The sequence below is a fragment of the Antechinus flavipes genome, chromosome 1 (assembly GCF_016432865.1).
Source record: "Antechinus flavipes isolate AdamAnt ecotype Samford, QLD, Australia chromosome 1, AdamAnt_v2, whole genome shotgun sequence".
NCBI lineage: Eukaryota > Metazoa > Chordata > Mammalia > Dasyuromorphia > Dasyuridae > Antechinus > Antechinus flavipes.
In genome coordinates this window covers 249,452,201-249,472,761 of record NC_067398.1, presented here as the reverse complement: position 1 = coordinate 249,472,761, position 20,561 = coordinate 249,452,201, and the positions used below count along the sequence as shown (strand labels likewise).

The 20,561-nt window shown below is 36.7% G+C and overlaps 1 protein-coding gene across 1 annotated transcript in view; it reads left to right on the top strand.

Moving 5' to 3' along the window:
- Positions 1-20,561, top strand: part of SDK1 (sidekick cell adhesion molecule 1) — a 400,458-nt gene that overhangs the window by 196,793 nt on the left and 183,104 nt on the right. Inside the window, exon 23 of the mRNA XM_052000079.1 lies at positions 3,149-3,247. Coding sequence (XP_051856039.1) covers positions 3,149-3,247 — 99 coding nt within the window. The remainder of the gene's footprint in view (positions 1-3,148; positions 3,248-20,561) is intronic.

Here is a 20,561-nt window from a genome sequence, read left to right as displayed (position 1 = left end):
TATTTGGTGTCTATACAAATCCAGGAAAAAAAAAATCTGTTATTGACCTGTATGCCTCAATCCTCTTGGTGCTTCTTCCAGTTCTCACTGTTTGCATTACCAGAGATAATTAGAAGTTCCCATATACAGTTTGATGTGTTTGAAGGGCTTGGAGAAGTCCCCAGATTCCTGTATTAGCAGTACTGAATAACAAGTACATCCTGACTGCTTTGTTTTTATGGAAGTTTAAATCATCAGTAAATATGTTTTTTCCGCTTTGCAGATGTCAAACACTTAAAGGTTAGCTCCTTTACATTTTCATTATTAAGTAGAGTATAATGAATATGTCAAAGGAAAAAATTATTGATCCTAATAAAAAAAAAATCCACCTTGGGAATCAAAAGCTCCTAACAGAAATGAAATAACTGTAAATTTTCTTAAGCAACTTTATTGAAGTAATTAAGTTAGCTGCAAACATGTTTGAACTGCTGAGTGAAAGCTCTGTTTTTTCCACCTTACACTGAGAGATTGAGGCTACAGGGCTTTGCCCAGATAAAGAAGATAATTCTTAATTGTTTTTCCTATAAGTCAGGAGCTCAGAGATAGATGTAGAACCATTTTGAAAGAAGGAAAATGGGGGCAAGATTCTTGTTATAAAATTCAGTAGGGAAAGAGAATGTCATGAACCAAAAGAAGATAGGGAAAATGTTGAGATTGTTCAAAAAAGAGTCAATATAGTTGTTTCCTCCTAAAGTACATGTTGGCAAGTGACACAGATTGTTCTCTCTCCACATTCCCAACATAAACATGTTGTGTCTCCCTCGCTATTCAAATTTAATTAAAAATATCACCCAGAATGATAACACAGGTGGGATTTATGCTACAGGCCAATTTCAATGCCTACGTGCATTTTCGAATTAGTACCAACTTATGAACCTGAGACAGAAGACTTGACTGCCAGTTGTCTGTTAATGTGCTCGTGGACTCATTTGTGTGCTTATTATGCTCAAACACAGGTGTTCCTAATGCATATTCAAAGTCAGAAAGGCTGGTCTAAGAGTAAACTTGGGGGAGAAGAAAAAGGGACGCAGATACCCACAGCCATTTGAAGGGGCTGAAACAAACACATTTCATTTAGTATAACTAGATCCATGGACTTTCTTCCCTACTATGTAATAAGGTATTGAGTTACCAGAAAGAAATTTGATGATGGAATCATTCTTACACAGGTCACACAACTTATTTGCCTAATCATTCATGTAAATACATTTTACAAGAACTCTGACATCCTAGATTCTTGGTGCCCTTGTACCACACAAAAGAACTGAGATAGCTATCTGTGTCTAGTCAGCTCTCAATTAGTGTGGATAATTGAAAATCACAGATGATATTTTTAAAAATTCATTTCAAAAGAGAATTTTAGCCTCTTCCTCAAGGTCTTGTAACTAGAAAGGCAAACATGGAGCCAGATTAAATGACCTGATTTTTTTTCTTTCCCTTCTTCACATGTCTGCTAGTATAGATTGGAGGTATAATTCAATAATGGAACTTTTAGGAAATATTAAAAATGTTAAAGGACATCATGCAAGAGAGATTAAAAAAATAAAGGAAGGAACCTGGATAATCTATACTCCGGAAAATCATCCCCTAAGAAATCAAAACTGGATAATATGATCCCAATGACTTTGCTTTCACTCTCCTTTTAACTTTTAGAGCCCTTAAAATAGTAAAGCAAATTTATCAGTAATTAACCTGTATTTGTATGCATTTCCCTTCTCTCTCTCTCTCTCTCTCTCTCTCTCTCTCTCTCTCTCTCTCTCTCTCTGTGTATATATATATATAGTTTACCTTCCCCCAACTGCCCAATAGAATTGGAACTTTGTGAGAAAAGGAACTAGTTCATATATTTTTCTATTGACATCTTCAGATTTTAACAGTATCTAACAAATAGAAAGAATTCAGTAAGTGCTTATTGAATTTCATTGAACCTCTGAGGTACGAAAGGCAATTAGCCAAAGATAACAAAACAAATTAATATCTAAATTTAGGTAATTTAATTCTCTACTGCTATTTTGCATGTGTATTAATCAATCATCAATCAAACATTTAAGTGCCCGCTATGTAACCAGTGCTATATTGTTCTGGGGAAACAAAAAGAGGCAAAAGAAAGTTCCTTCCCTCAATGAGCTTACATTCTAATGGGGGAGATAACGTGCAAACAAATAAGAAAGTAGGGGCAGCTAGGTGGCACAGTGGATAGAGCACCAGCCCTGAAGAAGGGATCTGAGTTCAAATCCAATTGCAGACACTTAATACTTACTGGCTGGAGGAAGGAAGAAAATGTAATAGAATTAAGAGAAATTAGAAAAGTCTTCTTATAGAAGATGGGATTTTAGTTGGGACTTAAAGGAAGCTTCAGGAGGCAGTAAGCAGGGAGAAGGAGGGATAGCATTACAGGTGGGGAACAGTCAGAGAAAAGCCTGGAGCCAAGAAATGGAATGGCTTTCTGTAGAAGGTGGGATTTGTGTGTGTGTTTACATAAATGATTGATATAGAAATCTAGCAAAGCTTTCTGTTTACTATTCATTCAACAAGTAATTGCATTCAAAACATTTATTAAATACATACTCTATACAGAGCACTGTGATAGGCACTAGTGGAGGTGCCAAGTTAAATAAAACAGTCTCTGCCTTTATGGAGCTCACATTTTAGTAGGAAAATATGATGCCTCCACAGATTTCTAGAATACATAATATGAGTGTATCTTACAATACATCATACCTTGGGGTAGGTACTGTATTTCTTTGGTGTTCTAAAGTTCAGATTCTGTCATTTCAAATATATTTGAATATAAAATATAAATATAAAATGTAAATATACAAATATAAAAAAGGACAAGATAAAATGAGGAAATTCCTCAGGCTTACATAGAATAATGCCAAGTTACAGCACCTCCCTTTATAGTCCAGCTGTGTCCCCAAAGCTCAGGTCTTTTTGCAAGTCAATTGTTTCTAATTTGGAACACATTTTCCTATAGAAACAATTTCCTGCACCCCGGTTAGATAGCCAAGTCAGCCCACAGAATCCTTTCTGCCCCAGAATGCTCCTGAAGGATGCTAGTGAGTGCACAAGATCTGGTTCATGGAAATGTTGGGTTTATTTTCTTCAGCTCCAGGTCCACCTGTGAGACTTGTGTTTCCTGAAGTGAGGCTGACTTCAGTGAGGATTGTGTGGCAACCACCAGAGGAACCGAATGGGATTATTCTGGGTAAGAGAGGCAACTAAGAGCGAATAACTAACTCCTTGATGTGGGGGGAAGCAGGTCTTGAGAAAGAATGGGAAAGGCTGTTGAGGACCTCCAAGAACTAAAAATCACAGCCGGGGTGTCTCCCGCTTGGCTGTTCTCTGGGAAATCAGACTTCCATATTTTGGGGCCCTCAGGGCCTGCTTTCCTTATACCACTGCTAGTACTGACTGAAATTAACTTGCCATTCAGCTTTGAACTCAGTATTCAGTTGGGACAAAGGTTTGATAAGCGACTTGTTCGTTTCTGACAGAAGATGTACACTCAGTCTTACTCCCCTGGTCTTAGCACCATCTGTGACCTGCCAGGAAGTACAGTACTGGTGCATTATCTTTGGGATCTTTCGTAGGAGAATACTCAGTGGGAGCCTGGTGGATTCATTTGCTTTGGACTTTCCTTCCAGGGAGGCAGTTTATGATGAGCCCTAAAGCTTCTACTCCCTAGAGATGGCTGCTTATATTAAAAATTAATAGTCTCTACTTGAAGACAAAACTTGTTCTTGTCATGTTTCTATAAATACTGTATGAAAAGACTGTGATACTCGTTTTATTCTGATGTTGTCCTTTCACTTATATTCCATACAGTTGTAGAGCCTGGGTTGGTGGTTTTGGGGAGGTGAGATGCAAGGCTTGGTGACCAACAACACACAGGTTCTTGCTTCTGGAATCCTAAATAATTTTCTAGAAGCAATTTATTTAGGTCTTCATTGACCTCAGAGCCTTCATATAGTTCATCTTGCAGAGAGGTTACAAGGAAGTCATCAGACGGGGGTCACTAAACAGATGAGGGGAGCATAACAAATCTCCCAGTTTCTTCAAATAAGTAATTTGTGTTTCACATGCTCCCAGAAGTCTTCCCTGCAACCAGAAAAAGCTTATTTTGTTTTTCCCCTTCCTTTTGTGGTTGTTCTTAATCCAGAAGGAACTACAGAAGAGTGTTCCCAATTATGGTGGAGAACAAGTAGGAATTGTGGCTCTGTGTAAATAGTGATGAGCTTCAAATTATAGTGGGAATGAATTTAAATCTCAGTTTTGCTAATAACCATCTGTGGGACCATGGGCAAATCATTTAAACTCTATGGGCCTGTACAATGAGGCGGTTGAACTAGATCTCTGAGGCTCTTCCCAGCTTCAGGGTTGTCTATTATCCACAACTACCAAATTTCTTTGCTCTGCATGCATCCACAACTGAGGCAGTATTGTAGACTTAGGAAGGATTCCCTCTCAGTTCTCCTTTGATTCATCCTTCCTCATACAGAGACATTAGCTTTTCTTCCAATGGCTATTTATTTCAAGATGACAATAGTTGTTACAAATCCCAGATGGCAATTGTTCATAGATTATCTTTTAAAAAGCTGAACCTATCATTTTATCAAGATAGGATCTCCCTCTGAGAAAATTCTCCCCTTGGTAGATTTCAAAACTCTTCTCCATAGTTTTAGAGGATCACCTGGAACAATGAAAGAATTTAATTGATTAGAATATTTGAAAGGAAATCATAGTCAAATTAATAAATATTTACTGAATACTATGTCTTGTGCTGTAATATGATATGAGGGCTATAAAATGTATATGTTTATATATATATATATGTGTGTGTGTATATATATACATATATATATACACACACACACACACACACACACACACATATGGAGGGAGAGAGAGAGAGAGAGTACTTGCCTCCAAAGGACTTATTATCTGATTTGGACAAGAAGAGCTAAGTGGTAACTGAGCTCCTCATCAAGTGACCATTCTTCAACTCCTACTGCTTATGTAAAAGCTTCCCTATGCATTCCATCCTGAAATCATGTCTTTGTGCTCCCCCTTCAGCAGTTATATATAGTCTGTACAATTCAGAGACCAATTAATCATTGCAAGCCTCATAACATCTCTTCTATTCTTATCTTGAATGATTATTTAAAGATTGAAGTATTATTAGGTAACATTTCATGTATTTATGTATTATCTCTGTTAAATTGAAAACCCTCCAGTGGAGGGACTTGATATTTTTCATCAATATCCTCTGCAACATTCTCAGTGCATTTCATAGAGTAGGGATCATAGATTCTGAGCTAGAAGGGGCCTTCAAGATCATCTAGTGTAATGTTCTTCTCTAAAATATAATGTTCTTTGGGAGCAGGTTTCTTGGGGGGCTTCTGGAGGCAGTCTTCCTTTCAGTTCTGACTCCACCTCTGAGAGTGGGCTTGTCCTTTAGTGGGCTCCTCCTTATATGTGCTCTCTGAAAGGTGTGAATCTTGTGGAACTCTAATAAATACTAAGTACATCTAGAGAACTGTTAAACACCCTACTAAACAACCATTGTCTCTATCAATTCTACTGACTTAGCACCTTGTAAGAATCCTAACAATCTAGGCCAACTTTCTTGTTCTATAAATAAGAAACTGAGACTCAGAAAACAGGTTTTGTCCAGTATAATAGAGGTAGTAAGAGGCAAAGCCAAAGTTCAAATCTACCTTCTCTGATGCTAAATCTAATTCCCCTCTACTGTTCTCTGTTACCAATCCACTTAGTAATTATTTGTTGCTTTGATTTGGTTGGTCTATCTAGTTGAACTGAAACAGAGAACCTCTAAATGGAATTATTGGAAGGTAACAGCCAAGGTGCAGAAGACTTTGAATACCAGAGAAAGACTTTGGGAATATTAAATCCAGTAGAATTCTGAACAAAATGTACCTGGCAGGACACGGTGTATAAATTCCAGGGACTTCCCTTGAACACCATAAAGACCTGCATACACAAAAAAATAATAGAGAACATGAGAAGCAAAAAGGAGAGTAGTATTTAAATGCCTTCAGCATTCTAGTTTGTCCTCACGGACCATGACAAAACAGGCAAAAAATAAATTAGCACTATAGCTATCTTCCCCACAGAAGACAGCACACATTTGAATTACTTTTATAGTAATGGCATTTAGTCATAATTGTAATAAACATTTCTTAGGTATTGTAGCCAGCATACTAAATTAGAAATTGCTGGTAGAAATATGTAAAAACAATTTCAAAAAGTGCAAGACAGCCCTACGTGGAGAAAAGAAAACATCTTTTTGCAAGACTAAGTTTAGTTCCAGAGATCTTCAATCAATGTTGCTGCTCTTATAGCTTGGCCTTCCAAGTCTACAAGCACCTTGGCAGCTAGTGTTTTTGTAATCTATATCAAAACATGCTCTCGCATTTCAAAAAGAGATTAACAGCATGAAACATACCAGCAAGAGCCTACAGGGAGAACCACTTGCTTATTTGTTTAAATATTTTACTATGGAGAGCTTTTAGCATTTAGAGCCTTCCTTTGGGGAATGCAGTAGTAACCACTGGAATATGGCTGTCTCTTTCCCACACTCACCAACCCACTACACATGCTTAACTGCTATTAAACGAAAGTGATGTATTCCAGGGCGCCTGTGTTCTTCCAATTCCTGAGTGTATTCCCTGACTAGGCGAGCTGGGCTCTGCACCCTTCCATTCCCTAGTTAGCATTCCTCCTGGCCTCCATATGTCTAACATTTACCTGGAGCTTATTACAAAAGTGTGCGCCAGAACTCCTCTGAGGATGCAGAACTAAATTGAATGTAATCCATGTTTGCAAATTCATATTTTGATCCAATGTTGCCTTTGTATGCTCCCAGCTTTCAACTGGATAAGCTATAAAATCAACACACAGTCACTGTGCTAGGCCGTCTTGAGTCTACTAATATCATTCAGCTATTTGTAGGTTCAATTAGCAATTGTCTATGTTTTGGGGGCACCACAGCCCGGCCAAGGCAGCACCAGTGGCTCTGTCTGCTGCCCGGGTCGGCAGCTGCGTTAGTATGCACGGTGGAAGGCAGTCTTCGGACTCCTTTGCTATGGGCAGCCGAAGGTAGTGTTAGGATGACCTAACATTTAACAGGCAGCTCCAACTGCCGCCTTTTGTTTATTCAGAAAGCGCAAGACGTATGAAATTGCTTGCAGCCGTGCAAAACATATTTTGGAAAATGCTAATGCTAGGATAAATACAACTTTTACAAAATGAACTTCACTCTGCCGGAATGACTACTGATACATTGTTGCAATGTCTGTCGGTAGTCAACTGTGGGTGGATCAGAAAGAACAAAAGATGCTAGAAATGCTCCCCAAAACTCCTTTCTGGTTGTTCATTCAGACTCCTAATAGAAAATCTTTTATCAATAAATTATTCTTACTAACCATTGTCTCCTGAACCAGCATCAGATTTCTACCCTTCAGGGGAAAAAAAACATTGCTCATTGTCCCAAAACCTGGTTTGCTTCTTTCTTTGTTTCTGGTTTCTTTGATTCTTTGTATTTCCTCAACCTCTAAGCTGTTTTCAGAAATCTGCAGAGCCTTCCTTTGCGTCATATTTTTCATACTTTGTGTCTCCATCCTTACTATTTGGCTTTTTTCTCATTTGTTCATCCTGGTGCATTTATTATCATAAGTCACCCATAACCTAAAAAATGTGCAGTGTTTTTTTTCCTCCATGTTTTACTCATTCTATTGATTTGGCGCATTCATCTTCAGCTAACCCATACTGCATTTGCCCCCACCTTGTCTGGCTAAAATTCAAGGTACTGATATTTCTGATTTCACTTTAACCATAATTACATAACTAGGTCTTTTTCAAGAACACACACACACACACACTTAAACACACACACACACACATACACACACCCCTAAATACCATTTCTAGCCATTACTCATAGCAGTGGCAAGAACCACTTTTGGACTGCATCATCTTTTTCCTATTCATACAAGGAAAAAGGCTTTTCTATATCTTTCATTGATTATCCGGCTTTCCTTTGGGAATATCAATGCAATTTGGAGGTATTAATTCTCCTGCTCTATCACATTAGAGTTTAGTGGGAGCCAGATATTATTTTCATTTTAGGACTGAGGAAAGGGAGAGACTCAAAGTCACTAAGTCCTGGTCCTGGTTTAGATGACAAATTATTCATTCAACAAATATTTACTAAATTCATGTTCTTTATGAGATGCTTTGTCAGATATTGTTGTGACTCAAAGATATATCAAATATAGATTTAATAGGGAGTTATAAAATCATAAAACAAGGAGAGTTTGATAATAACTAATAGTTACATATGCTTTAAAATTAGCAATAATTTTAAACACTGTTTCTTGTTTGAGCCTCATATCAGTCCAATGAGGCAGGTAACTAAGAATATTATTATCCCCATTTGCAGATGAGGAATTTGAGTATGAGGAAATATAGGTACCATGCCTAAATTCACATAGCCAGTATGTGTCAGAGGTGGGCTTTAAACCCTAGTCTTCCTGAATTCAAATGGCAAAGAAGGTTTCCCTTCTTTGGAAGTCTTTAAGAAGGAGATGGAAAGTGGAATGGTTAATGTCTCTGAGGTCCTTGCCAGCCTCTAATTCTTGATTCTGAATGACCAGAGTCATGAATTATGATTAAATAATGATATGAGAGGATGAGCCAGAAAGGGAGTAGAATATAGGCAAGAAGGCTAAGGCTCTTTATTGAGAAGTCTACATAGGAAGCTTGGATGAGAAGTTATAAGGGATGGCTAGCTGAGTGTCAGAAAGAAGATACAAGAGATCCTCTGTGCAAAACTCAGTTGGACTTGGAAACTAATTTAATCTGCTGGATGAGGAAACAATAGAAGTCAACAATGACTCCAAGCTTTTAAACTGAAGGAATTAACAAGCTGGTGGAGTCATGGAGAGAAATCAGGAACTTGAGGGAAGAAGCTGGTTTGCAGAAGAATATGGGATCATAAGGTATAGAGTGTAATGCCGGAGAAACTGAGCAAGATAGAGATTAGAGAGTATTTAATAATTTATTTAATGGCAAGATATACTGGTATCAAATGGATCCATGGTTTGGTCCCAAGGCTGAAGGAGATTATTCAAAGATTCCAGCAAATAATGAGAATTATCAATGACATGTTTACCCGTAGCTCAGACACAGGGAATAGATTGAGGCAGGGGAGGAGTCAGGATTTTGAGAGCAGGAATGGAACTCTGACAGAGTGGGGGCCTCCGGAGAGGGGATGACATAATCAGGCGGAGGCACCCCGGATATGGGAGAGGCATCTTGATAAGATACAGTATCTGACATTCCAATAGCTTGGGATGGGGAGAGGCATTCTGATGTTCTATAAGTATTCTGATAAAGAGGGAGGGGAGGTTTTGCAGAACTGAGAAGCAGGGAAACCAAGGCAGGACTGAGTCAGGATAATTAGGGAAACTGAGGCAGGACAATAAAAGAGAACTGTGGCATAACAAGAGCTGGTCCAGTGTCTTGTATTTAGGTCACTTTGATAAAATATTTTTTTAATTACTCACTGGGTATATGCGTCATTTCATAGATAAAAAAACAAAAATGAACTAAACCCTTCCTCAGGGAACTTAATCTATTCTGTATTTTTCAGATGGAGAGACTGAGGGGCAGAGAAATGACTCTGGACACAATTTTCCTTCTCTCCCAAACATGAGCTCTCATACATCCTGTAAAACAACCTGTCTTCTCTTCCTTTACTCATATCTCTGAAGAGGCGGACTTTCTCCTTACCAAGACCAAAGCAACCATTTGGTCTCTTCATGTATTTACTCTCCCCATGTCTTCTAAGATTTTGCATTATAGATCATCTCTCTCTCTCTCTCTCTCTCTCTCTCTCTCTCTCTCTCTCTCTCGCTCTCGCTCTCGCTCTCGCTCTCGCTCTCATTTTTGTGTGTGTACACCTGCCTTCCTGCCTGTCTCATTTCTCTTTCAACTTTATTTTCTTTCTAAATCTTTTTCTAGTCTTCCCCTTCCTTTAAAAAACAAACAACAACAAAATCCCTTTAACTTCACTTTTCTCTTTTTGTTCACTTGCTCAATCATATCTTAAGTGCACTGGATCAGTTTGTCCTTTCTTTCTCCAGCTCATTTTATAGATGAGGAAACTGAGGCAAACAGGGTTAAGTGGCTTGTCCAGAATCACATAGTCAGTGTCTGAGGTTGAATTTGAACTCAGGTTTTCCTGATTCCAGGCCTGTCACTCCATCCACTGTGTTGTAACTTTGTAACTTGATCTTAAAATACAATTAAGCTATCACTATATATCATATATATATATATATATTCTCTATTGTGGCCGATTCTGCTGTCTACTTCTCCCTTCCTAAAAAGAAATAATAATAATATTTCATAATGCTCTTACAGTGCTTCTGTTATCTCATCACCCTGAATAGTTCCTCCAACAGTTTAGATCATAATTCACCCATCTCCTCCTGTGCAACTCTTAATCAATGCTTTCCACAAATCATCTAAAAGGAGCCCATCTGCCATCCCAGAAGGCCTTCCTCCATATTTCTTGACACTGTGTAGTCAGCACCTGGGCTATCATTCTTTACTCTCACGAGACCTGACCCACTTACTTTTCTGATCATTCATTTCTCTGATGACATCATTTACAGTCATTCTCCTGCAGTCTAGTTATACCTGCTGTGCATTTCTTCATCTTCCTTTGTGTATGTGTGGCTTTCATTCTTCAGAAGTTCTAGTATTCTAAGACTTTTAACCATTATAGTACCACCAGAAGAATGTGAGCATAAAAAAAATAGATCTTTGCCGCCGGTAGAAACTTGGGCTTATTAAAAGTTCTGCACAGTTTCCCTAATGTAATCTAGCTCACTATCTTCCTCCTTCACATCCCAGTTCATTATTAATAACAGCTGACATTTACATAGCACTTTAAAGTCTGAAAACTACTTTACTTGCATTATCTTATTTGATTTTCACATTAAAAAAAAAAAAAAAAAAAGAGCCCTGTGAGATTCACTCTCTAGATATTACTATCCCCATTTTGCAGGTGATGAAACTGAGGCTGGGGGTAGTGTTGATTGTTAAGTGATTTATCCAGGATCATTCAGCTAGACAGTCGGGAAGATTTGAATGTAGTGTGCACTCTCTCTCTTCCCCTTTTGCTCCCCCACTCCCACCCCAACTCTGTCCTCTTCATCCTCTTTCTCTTCACTACAAGTCTAGGACTCTTTTCATGATTCCAACTGGCCTTGCTATCTGTTTTCAGAACCTACTACTTTATTGAAACTGCTCTATCAACAATACTCAGCGATTTTTTAAGAGCTGAATCTAATGGCCTTTTCATCCTCGTTTTCTGAAACTTTTGATCCCAAATCTCTGCCGGACTGCCCAAGAGCAGACCCATCCACCTCCCCAATATTTGTGCAGAAATAACCTGCCTGCTCAAGGCCGTAGAGCCTGAAAATAATTTGGAATATAGGCTTATCAACTTTCAGGAGCCACAATGAATTAAAGTAGGATCACCTTGTTCTTTCTTCTTTCTATAATCCTGCTCCAATAAAACCAGGCCTCCAGATCTTGGTTGGTCATGGTCTGGTTTCTAAATCGCCAGAATTTTAGAGCTAAAAAGTATTTCAGTGACCATTTAGTCTTACCAATACAGGGGGAGAAGGGGGAGAAGGGGAAATCCCTACGTCAGCTTTCCCAAACAGTGGTATATAGCTTCTGCTGAAGGACCTCAAATGAAGGCAAACTTACTCCATTTTTTAATAACTCTAATTGCAGAGAACCAGTTTTTCCTTACATTAAATGTAACTTTGCCTTTTTGCAATATCCACCTATTTCTCTAACTTTGCCTCTCTTCAATGTGCACTTATTTCCAGCTTTTGGACTTAAATAATATGTGAGACTATTCAAAATTCACTTTGTTTCTTTATCCCTAAGGTAGTTCTTCCTTTAGTCATTGAAGCTAGTACTTAATATCACCCCTTAGAATATATTGCCTCACATACTAAACTCAGAAATCCTAAGAAGACCTCTTCTATTCTTTTTTTTTTTTTTAATCTTTTCATGTCTTTTTAAATTCTTTTTAAGTCAGCTAGGTGGCCTAGTGGATAGGGCAATGGACCTGCAGTTCCGATTCCACTCTTAGACACTTAACATCTATAAGAGTCTGGGCAAGTCATTTAATTCTTATCTACCTCATTTTCATTATTTATAAAATTGGGATAATTGTAATACCTATCTCCCAGAATTATTGTGAGGTTAAAATAAGATCTTTGTAATGCATTTTGCAAACATTACCATATCATATAAAGGTGAACTATTAGAATTATTTGGGGGAAGATTTTTTTTAAATCCCAAGTAACTCCTATACCCAGTGATATTGCCCTTTCTACATATCTTCTCTTTTGACAGACACTGTCCCCCATCCATCTCCATCTCCAAGGTCAGATGATTCCTACTAGCCAAGCTGACTTCTGCGAGATGATGCATGTCCTACAAAATATTTTCATATCTGATTTAGTAATGTCTATTTAGGCTTGCTCTCTTACAGCACTGACTTTATACCCCATCATTTAATCTACTTCCTCATCCTCTTTAAAACATCATGACCTAAGTTACTTCTAAATGGGTAACAAATTACTTTGATCCCTTTTAAACCAAAATGATACTTTCCATGCGTTACTGCACCCTGAATTTCTGCCATATCTGAGTTATATCTATATTATTCCTGGATGGGCATTATAAATTCCACAATTTTTTAAATACATTCTTTTGCTTTTTTAAAGTCAGTTTAAATATTTTATTCTAAGGCATTTTCTCTACCTTCTTTTGCAAATGATTAACTCTTTGTTTTGATTTTTGTTTTTGTTTTTTTTTTTTCATCAAAACCTCTTCTATTTTTTAAAAAGGAAAAAGCAGAAAAACAACATTTAATTATTGAACACTACATAGCCAGCATCAAGCTAGGTGTTGTGTTGGGAATAAAAAAATAAAAAGACCATACTAAAGAACATTCAAAATGATAAAACCTTAATTCTTGCCCTCAAGGAACTCACAAGAATTAAATTCAACAAACAAATAAAAATTATAAGACTACATTTGTTCAAGTGCCAGCTATGTGTGTAGAACAAACAGTAAGTTCTCTAATAGTTCAGAAAATAAGAGAACTCGGTATTAACTGGAGTAGTCAAGGAAGGTTTCATAGAGAAAATGGATGACAAGTGAGCTGAAACTCAAAAGGATAGGTAGAATTTGCATAATCAGAAAAGGAAGAGGGAGAGCATTTAAGGATCCTATGATTCTATTTAAAACCAGCCTTACAGTAATACAGTAAGTTATACTTACTTGTTGGTAGTAAAAGCTAAGATTGGTTAGTTAGATTTAATATAGGTATTTGAGCACTTTTTGTGCCAGAATGAAAAGTATGGATTGAATCAGATAGGGAGCCATTATAAATTTTTAAGAGCAGTGAGGTAGTACAGTGGGTAGAGTGCTAAGCCTCAAATCAGGAGGGCCTGAATTCAAATCCAGAGTTATAGGCTTACTAATTGGAGTGACCCTTGGCAGGTCATTTCACAATGATTGTCTCAGTTTTCTCATCTATAAAATGAGCTGGGGAAGGAAAAGGCAAAACACACCTGTATCTCTGCTAAGAAAATCCTACACAGGATCACAAAAAGTCAGACATGAACTGATATGATAGAACAATATAGATTCTTAAATAGGGGAATGACATGATGAAAGTGACATTTCAGAAAGAGTAACTAAAAAATCATATAAAGGGTGAATTTCACTCAGTTCCCATAGCTCATATTTGATAGTACTTTAACATTTCTAAAGCAATTTCTTCCCAATAACCTGATACAGGAAGATAGTGCAAGTATTATAATTCCCACTTCATGAATGAGGGACCTGAAGCTCAGAAGAGAATTTTGCAGCAATCTGGGTGTGAAGTGATAAAAATCTGAAAGAGAGTGAGTAATAGGAGGGAAGGGAAGAATACAAAAAAATATTTTGAAGTAGGAATAAACAGGACTTAGTCATGGATTGGATAGAAAGTATAGAGGAGAAGAGGTCAAAAATAAGCAAGGTTTTAACCTGGGATAAGCCTGGGAAAAGGTATCATTGATTTTTAGTTTGAAAGGATGCTGGAAGCCATCAGGTCAAACTCTTCAGTTTACAGATGAGGAAACCGAGGCACAAAAAGGATAATGATTTGCATAGTATTATACATCTAATTTATAGCATAGGATTTGAACTCTAGTTTTCCTAACCACATCCAACATTCTATCTACTACTTCATGCTAACTGACAATCATGGAGACATTGGCAAAACAGAGCAAGTATGGCTGAAGAAAGACAAGCTGAGAATACAAATTATGTTCACATCAAATCTTAAAGATTTCTATGTGAGTCTCAGTGAAAATATTGCATTGTGCTATGCGGCAATGAAAACTGAATTCTATCACATGGTTTTTAAAAATATTAATATAAGAACTGTTCAGAGATCAACCCCCAAAAGTATAGAGATGACATGAAATTTGGCCACAATAAAAACTGCATTTAGGAATATACAACAAAACCTTACTATTTAAGATCAAATTGAAGGAAAGTTAGTCTGAGTTATAAGCAATTTCTCTTGACTTTAGTACTATTCTTATACTGGTATACTAAGAAGTCAGTTTATAAGGCAGAAACATCTATCCAACCTTTAAAAATCCTTCCATTAACATTGATACAGAAGGGTTTTTTATATTTTTAAATTTTATTTTTAACTCATGTAATAAAACAAGCATATAGTACAATCATCTTTTTGATAATTATTCAATGAAACTGAAAATCTATGCCCATCTTGCTATTCCTTTCAAGTCTAACAAAATTATCATGTAAATTTATTTTTTCTTACTTCCCCCTGTAATGCTGGAGAAACTGAGGCAAGGTAGAGATTAGAGAGTTTTTAATATTGTATTTAGGTATCTGAGAGGGAAAGCAGAATCCATTCTGCCACCAGGGCTAAATTGGATTTTTGTCTCAAAGAATCCAGCCTCAAATGTGAGATTCCAATGATTTTTATATGTGGCTCTAAAATCAGGGGAGACAAAGACAAGGGGTGGAATCCGAACTCTGGTGAGTGCAGGAATTTCCAGAAATGGACCATCAATCCAATTCTGACAGAGTGGGGGAGTGAGGACCATAAATTCTGTGATAAACTGGGAGTGAAGGGGAGAGTCACTAGAGACAGAAAGTTTGGAATTTAGAGACAGAGGATGCCAATTAGGTATCTGAGATAGGACATCTGGAGTCTTATCTTTTGTAATGCCAGAGTGGCCAGATCTCTACAGCCCTAATTATCTCAGCCCTAAAGAACAGGAAAGGGAGGTTGCAACCAGAGGGATTGAGGCAGAACAATTAAGGACCTGAGGCAGAACAATTTAGGGAAACTGAGGCAGGACAGTTTAGGGAAACTGAGGCAGGACAATAAAAAACTGTGGTACAACACCCCCAACCTCCTTATTAAATATGGCTACCATTAACCACATGCCATTTTGTTAGTCCCAAATATAAAGGTTCTTTATACAGTAAAATGTACATAAGAGATGGAAACAGAATGATTCAAATACCAATTCAATTACTTACTAAGGCTTTGGGGGTCTTGGGAAGTTACTTAAACTTCTGTACCAGAACCATCTTTGTAAAATAAGGAATCTGTCTCAGTTGTCTCTAAAGAATCTTCTAATAAAATTCTATAATCCTATATTGCCTGGTGGTGGCTTTTAGGAAAATCTAATTATTAAGGAGATCCAATGAACTCTAAATAACATACTGTTTGTTTTTATGTAGTAAATAGGTTATCTCAAAAATGCTTGAAGATACTTGAAAAATCTCTTAAATATTTTGAACATTCCCCTTCAATCTTGTGGAGAAGATATTCAAGAAGTAAATTTCAACCCATAATAGGCAAATTTGAAATTAGTAGAGTTTTAATTATTTGCATTGAATGAAGTACAAATAGATGCATTCCAAACCCTTCCCTATTTTAATACTACAAGATTGTCTTAAAGTGGCTTTATTTACAAACTAAGTTATTTTCATTGTTGCTCTTTTCAGAAAGGGCCATTGTCTCTTTCTCTTTAGTAATGATGATACAGATGCCTTACATCTGGCTCTGCAGATTTGCAGCCTGCAGCAATGGAGTGTTAGGACATGCTTAAATGGTATTCAAAAAAAATGCAGTTTACTGAAATTGGGTCATGGTTCTAAGTGGTTTTTAAATATTTCATTTTAAAATGTGCTTATTGTTCATGTTTATATCTACTAATTTTGTCTCTGATAAGATTTTAACTAACTTTAGCATTTATTTTTAAAGCATTTTTATATCAAAAATTAATTGTGCATTAAGGACAGAAAATGGAAGAAGGTATGTTGTTTTCTTTGGCACATGGCTTGAATCACCTTTAATGTCATTTGGAAATGTGTCATCCCCAAGTCTCCTTTCATACCTATTATTGTTTATGGTTCTATAAACATTTGGGTTATATGCTAAATCTCTGCCTTGATGCCTGTTTATTTTTAATATTTAGAGGAAGATTACTGAACTCAAAAAGACTTTACACCTTTCTCTCTCAAGCCACTTTAATATGTAATTAAAATAGCTCCTAGTTCTTTTAGAATTAGAAGGAACTCTAGAGGTCATCTGGTTCAGTTCTCTCATTTTACAGTTGAGGAAATCAGACTGTCTCACCAAAATGATGGACTACAGTGTCAGACTCCAAAAATATACTAGGGTTATGGGCCAGTGTGATGTTATCTCCAAAGCATTTGTAGGCACAGACCTCCCAATCAAGGGGCAAAGATTTTATGATGCTGGTAAGGGCAGGCTAAATACATAACAATCTTTAGCAAGGAAAAGGTATTTTAGCAATTTACAAGGGGAAAGACAAGTTCCCCAGCAGTTACCAGGATGAAGAAACTATTAAGAGATGGCAAGTAGGAAGTTACAGGGCTAACCCTAAAAGGAGTCAGCAGGAAAGGGGGGATAACACCATTAACTATAAGGCTAATCTAAAAAGAAGTTTAACTATAACAAAGAGTGCCCCATTAACTGGCAGACTAAATTCATAAATAAGTTTAGAATCTACAGTATGAAAAGATCTTTTACAGGGGAAATGTAACCTGGAAGTTTGACATCATCACTTGGCTTTCTGATTGGATATAGTAAAAGTAGGGTTTCTAAAGACCCTGTCATGGGGTGGGACTGTATTCTAAACTCTTCTTGAACAAAAGGCTTAAGAACCAAATCAAAAGGATCCACTTATAATCCTATCAGTTTTCCCCCTGCTTGCCTCCGGCAGTAGCTGGGCTTTTAGTTTGTTTACAGAGGTTCAGGTATTTCCTGCTGATTTCTGCCCACCTGGCTATCCAGTACCTCATCAAAATGACTTGGTAACACAAGCATTAGGTACCAGAAGCAGGATTTACATCCAGATTCTGTGACTATAAATCCTTCATTCTTCCCAGGAGACAAGTTACTGAGCAGTAATCACAAGATTCCTAGATATGAAATAAAACCTACTGGTGGAAAACCTTTATCTTCCAAGTCTAATAGTGATGAGGGATAGAAATGGGGCAATTAGGTGGCACAGTGGATACAACACCAGGCTGGGAATCAGGAAAATTCATCCTCCTGAGTTCGAATCTGGCCTCAGGCTCTTACTAGCTGTATGACCTTGGGTAAAGTTACTTAGCTCTCTTGCCTCTGTTTCCTTCTCTGTAAAAATGAGCCAGAGAAGAAAATGGCAAACTTCTTCTGTATCTCTGCTAAGAAAACCCTATGGGTTTCACCCACAGAGTCAGAGACAACTGAAAAAGAAGGTTAGGAACAGGGATGGACCTGTGGTATCATTGCTATGGAAAAGCGCCTGGTGAGAAAACTCCCTTTACCTATGCCAGTTCATGCCCTTTTCTGTAGCTTCTGATCATAGAATTACCTCAAGCACCGAGAGTTAAGTCCCTTGTATCATATCACATAGCCATATTGAGCCATAGGACTCAAACCCAAGTCTTCTAGCTTTCTCCCTACCACACATACCATGCTGTCTTTCATAATAATGACAAAGAGAAATATGATAATAGCTGGCTTTGTGTTTTAAAATTTGCAAAGCACTTTACAAAAAATTCTCAAATGTTTACCTTAAGCCCTAAGAGACAACTGCTATTATCATCCTCAACTTACAGATGAGGAAACTGAGGAAACTCATCCAGGATCTTATATGAAGTGTCTGAAGCAGAATTTGAATCCAGGTCTTCCATCTTTGAAATTTGGTTCTCTATCCACAGCACCTAGCTGCTAGACTTGGAGTCAGGAAGACATGAGTGAAAATCTTGCCTCTAGACACTTAGTAGATATGTGACCCTCAATAAGTCTGCCTCACTTTCCTCATCTGTAAAATGATAAAAAAAAATATAATAATAATAATAATAATAATCATGTATATATTGGTGTTGTTGTGAGGCTAAAATGAAGTAATATTTACAAAACATTTTGCAATCTTTAAAATACTATACTAAATATCATCTATTATTAATAATCAAAAATATCATTGCTTTTTTCTGCTGGTTGCATTCTTTCTACACAAGCATAATAAACTTTTTTGAAGCCATCCCAGCATTCAGAATTCTAAAACTTCACAAGAAATATATGGCCAGATGTTGAAAAGTTTATCTTTTAATTTGTTCTTATCCTGTTTCTGTAAAGACTAGACTGTGCACTTATTTTGACATGACTAATTGCCTAGCCCCAATGCAGAAATTGATGCCAGCCAAGATGATTAGAAGCCTAGTAAAAATCATTGGCAATATTCCCCTGATGTTATCTGTTTATATTTCTAATTTATATCGTTATGTAACATAATAAGAATGCTTTTTATTATAATGCTGGTGAGTTGACTTTCTCCACTTTATTTTGCCATTTCCAAAATATTTTAGAATCATAGCATCTTATATTCTGAGTGGACCTGAGGGGTTAGTTAGTCTTACTCCCTACCCAGTGGAGAAATCCCATCTGCCACATCATGACAGATGGCAGTTCACCCACTGCTTGGATATTGATATGAAGCAGTCCTATATTCTAAGGCACCCCATTCCATTGCTGAACAGTTTTGGTCTTTAGAAATTTCTTCCTTATATTTTACTTAATTTTATTATTTCCAATTAACAAGCATTTATTTTTTTTTTCTTCATCTTTATTGTCTACCAAACTAAGTAACAACAAAAGAAAAGGAAAATCCTCATGACAAATGTGTAGAATAAAACAAGCAAATTTTTTTATTGTCCAAAAATATTGATCTGATCCTTCATTTTGAATTCATTTCCTCTCAGGAGGTGAGGAGTAGCCTTCATGATTGGTCCTCTGGAAGCATGGTTGGTCATTGTGTCGATCAGAGCTGTAAAGTATTTCTTCATTGTTTTTCTTTACAATATTGTTTTCATTGTATAAATTGGTTTGTTCACTTTACTTTGATTCAGTACATAGAGATCTTTCCAGTTTCCTAGGAAACTGACCATTTCATCATTGTTTATAGTGCAAAGTTATTCCATCACATTCATATTCCAATCCAAATAGTTTTTTGGTCATCCTTGTCAATCTGAGGAGTACAAAGTAGAAACTGAGAATTGCTTTAATTTGTATTTTTATAATTATTGGGAGAATTGTTTTTATATGCTTGTTGATGATTTGGATTTTTCCCTTTGAAAACTGCCTGTTTGTATCATTTGACCATTTATCTATTAAAAAATTATTCTTATTCTTATAAACTTAATCAATTCTTTTTTTTTTTTTTTTTTTTTGGCTGAGGCAATTGGAATTAAGTGACTTGCCCAGGATTACACAGCTAGAAAGCATTGTGTCTGAGGTCAAATTTGAACTCAGGTCCTCCTGACTTCAGGGCTGGTGCTCTATCCACTGCACCACCCCTAGCTGTTCCCTGTTAATCACTTCTTTATATATCTTGAAAATGAGACTTTTATCAGAAAAACCTGTGAATATTTTCCCACTTACTATTAGGAACAATTGTTCTTAATTTAACTGCATTGGGTTTTGTTTGTGCAAAAAATTTCATAGACTATAATACAAATTGACCATTCTTTTTTCTTATTTGGACAGGAATTCTTTCTATAACCATAGATTAAAACAAACAAACAAAAAAATTTCTTCCTCTTTTTATATTTAAGTCACGTATCCATTAGTGGAAATGTATTTTAGTCTCTTGTGTGAAATGTTGATATATATATGTAATTTCAGCTAAATGGCTTTCCAGTTTTCCCAGTAGCTTTTGTCAAATACTGGGTCCTTAGAATAGTAACTGGGGTCTACTCTCTACATTTTACAGATGAGAAATTAAGGACAAAAAAGGAAAAATGATTTGCCCAGAGTCACAAAACTAGTTTGTGCCAAAGCCAAGATTTTA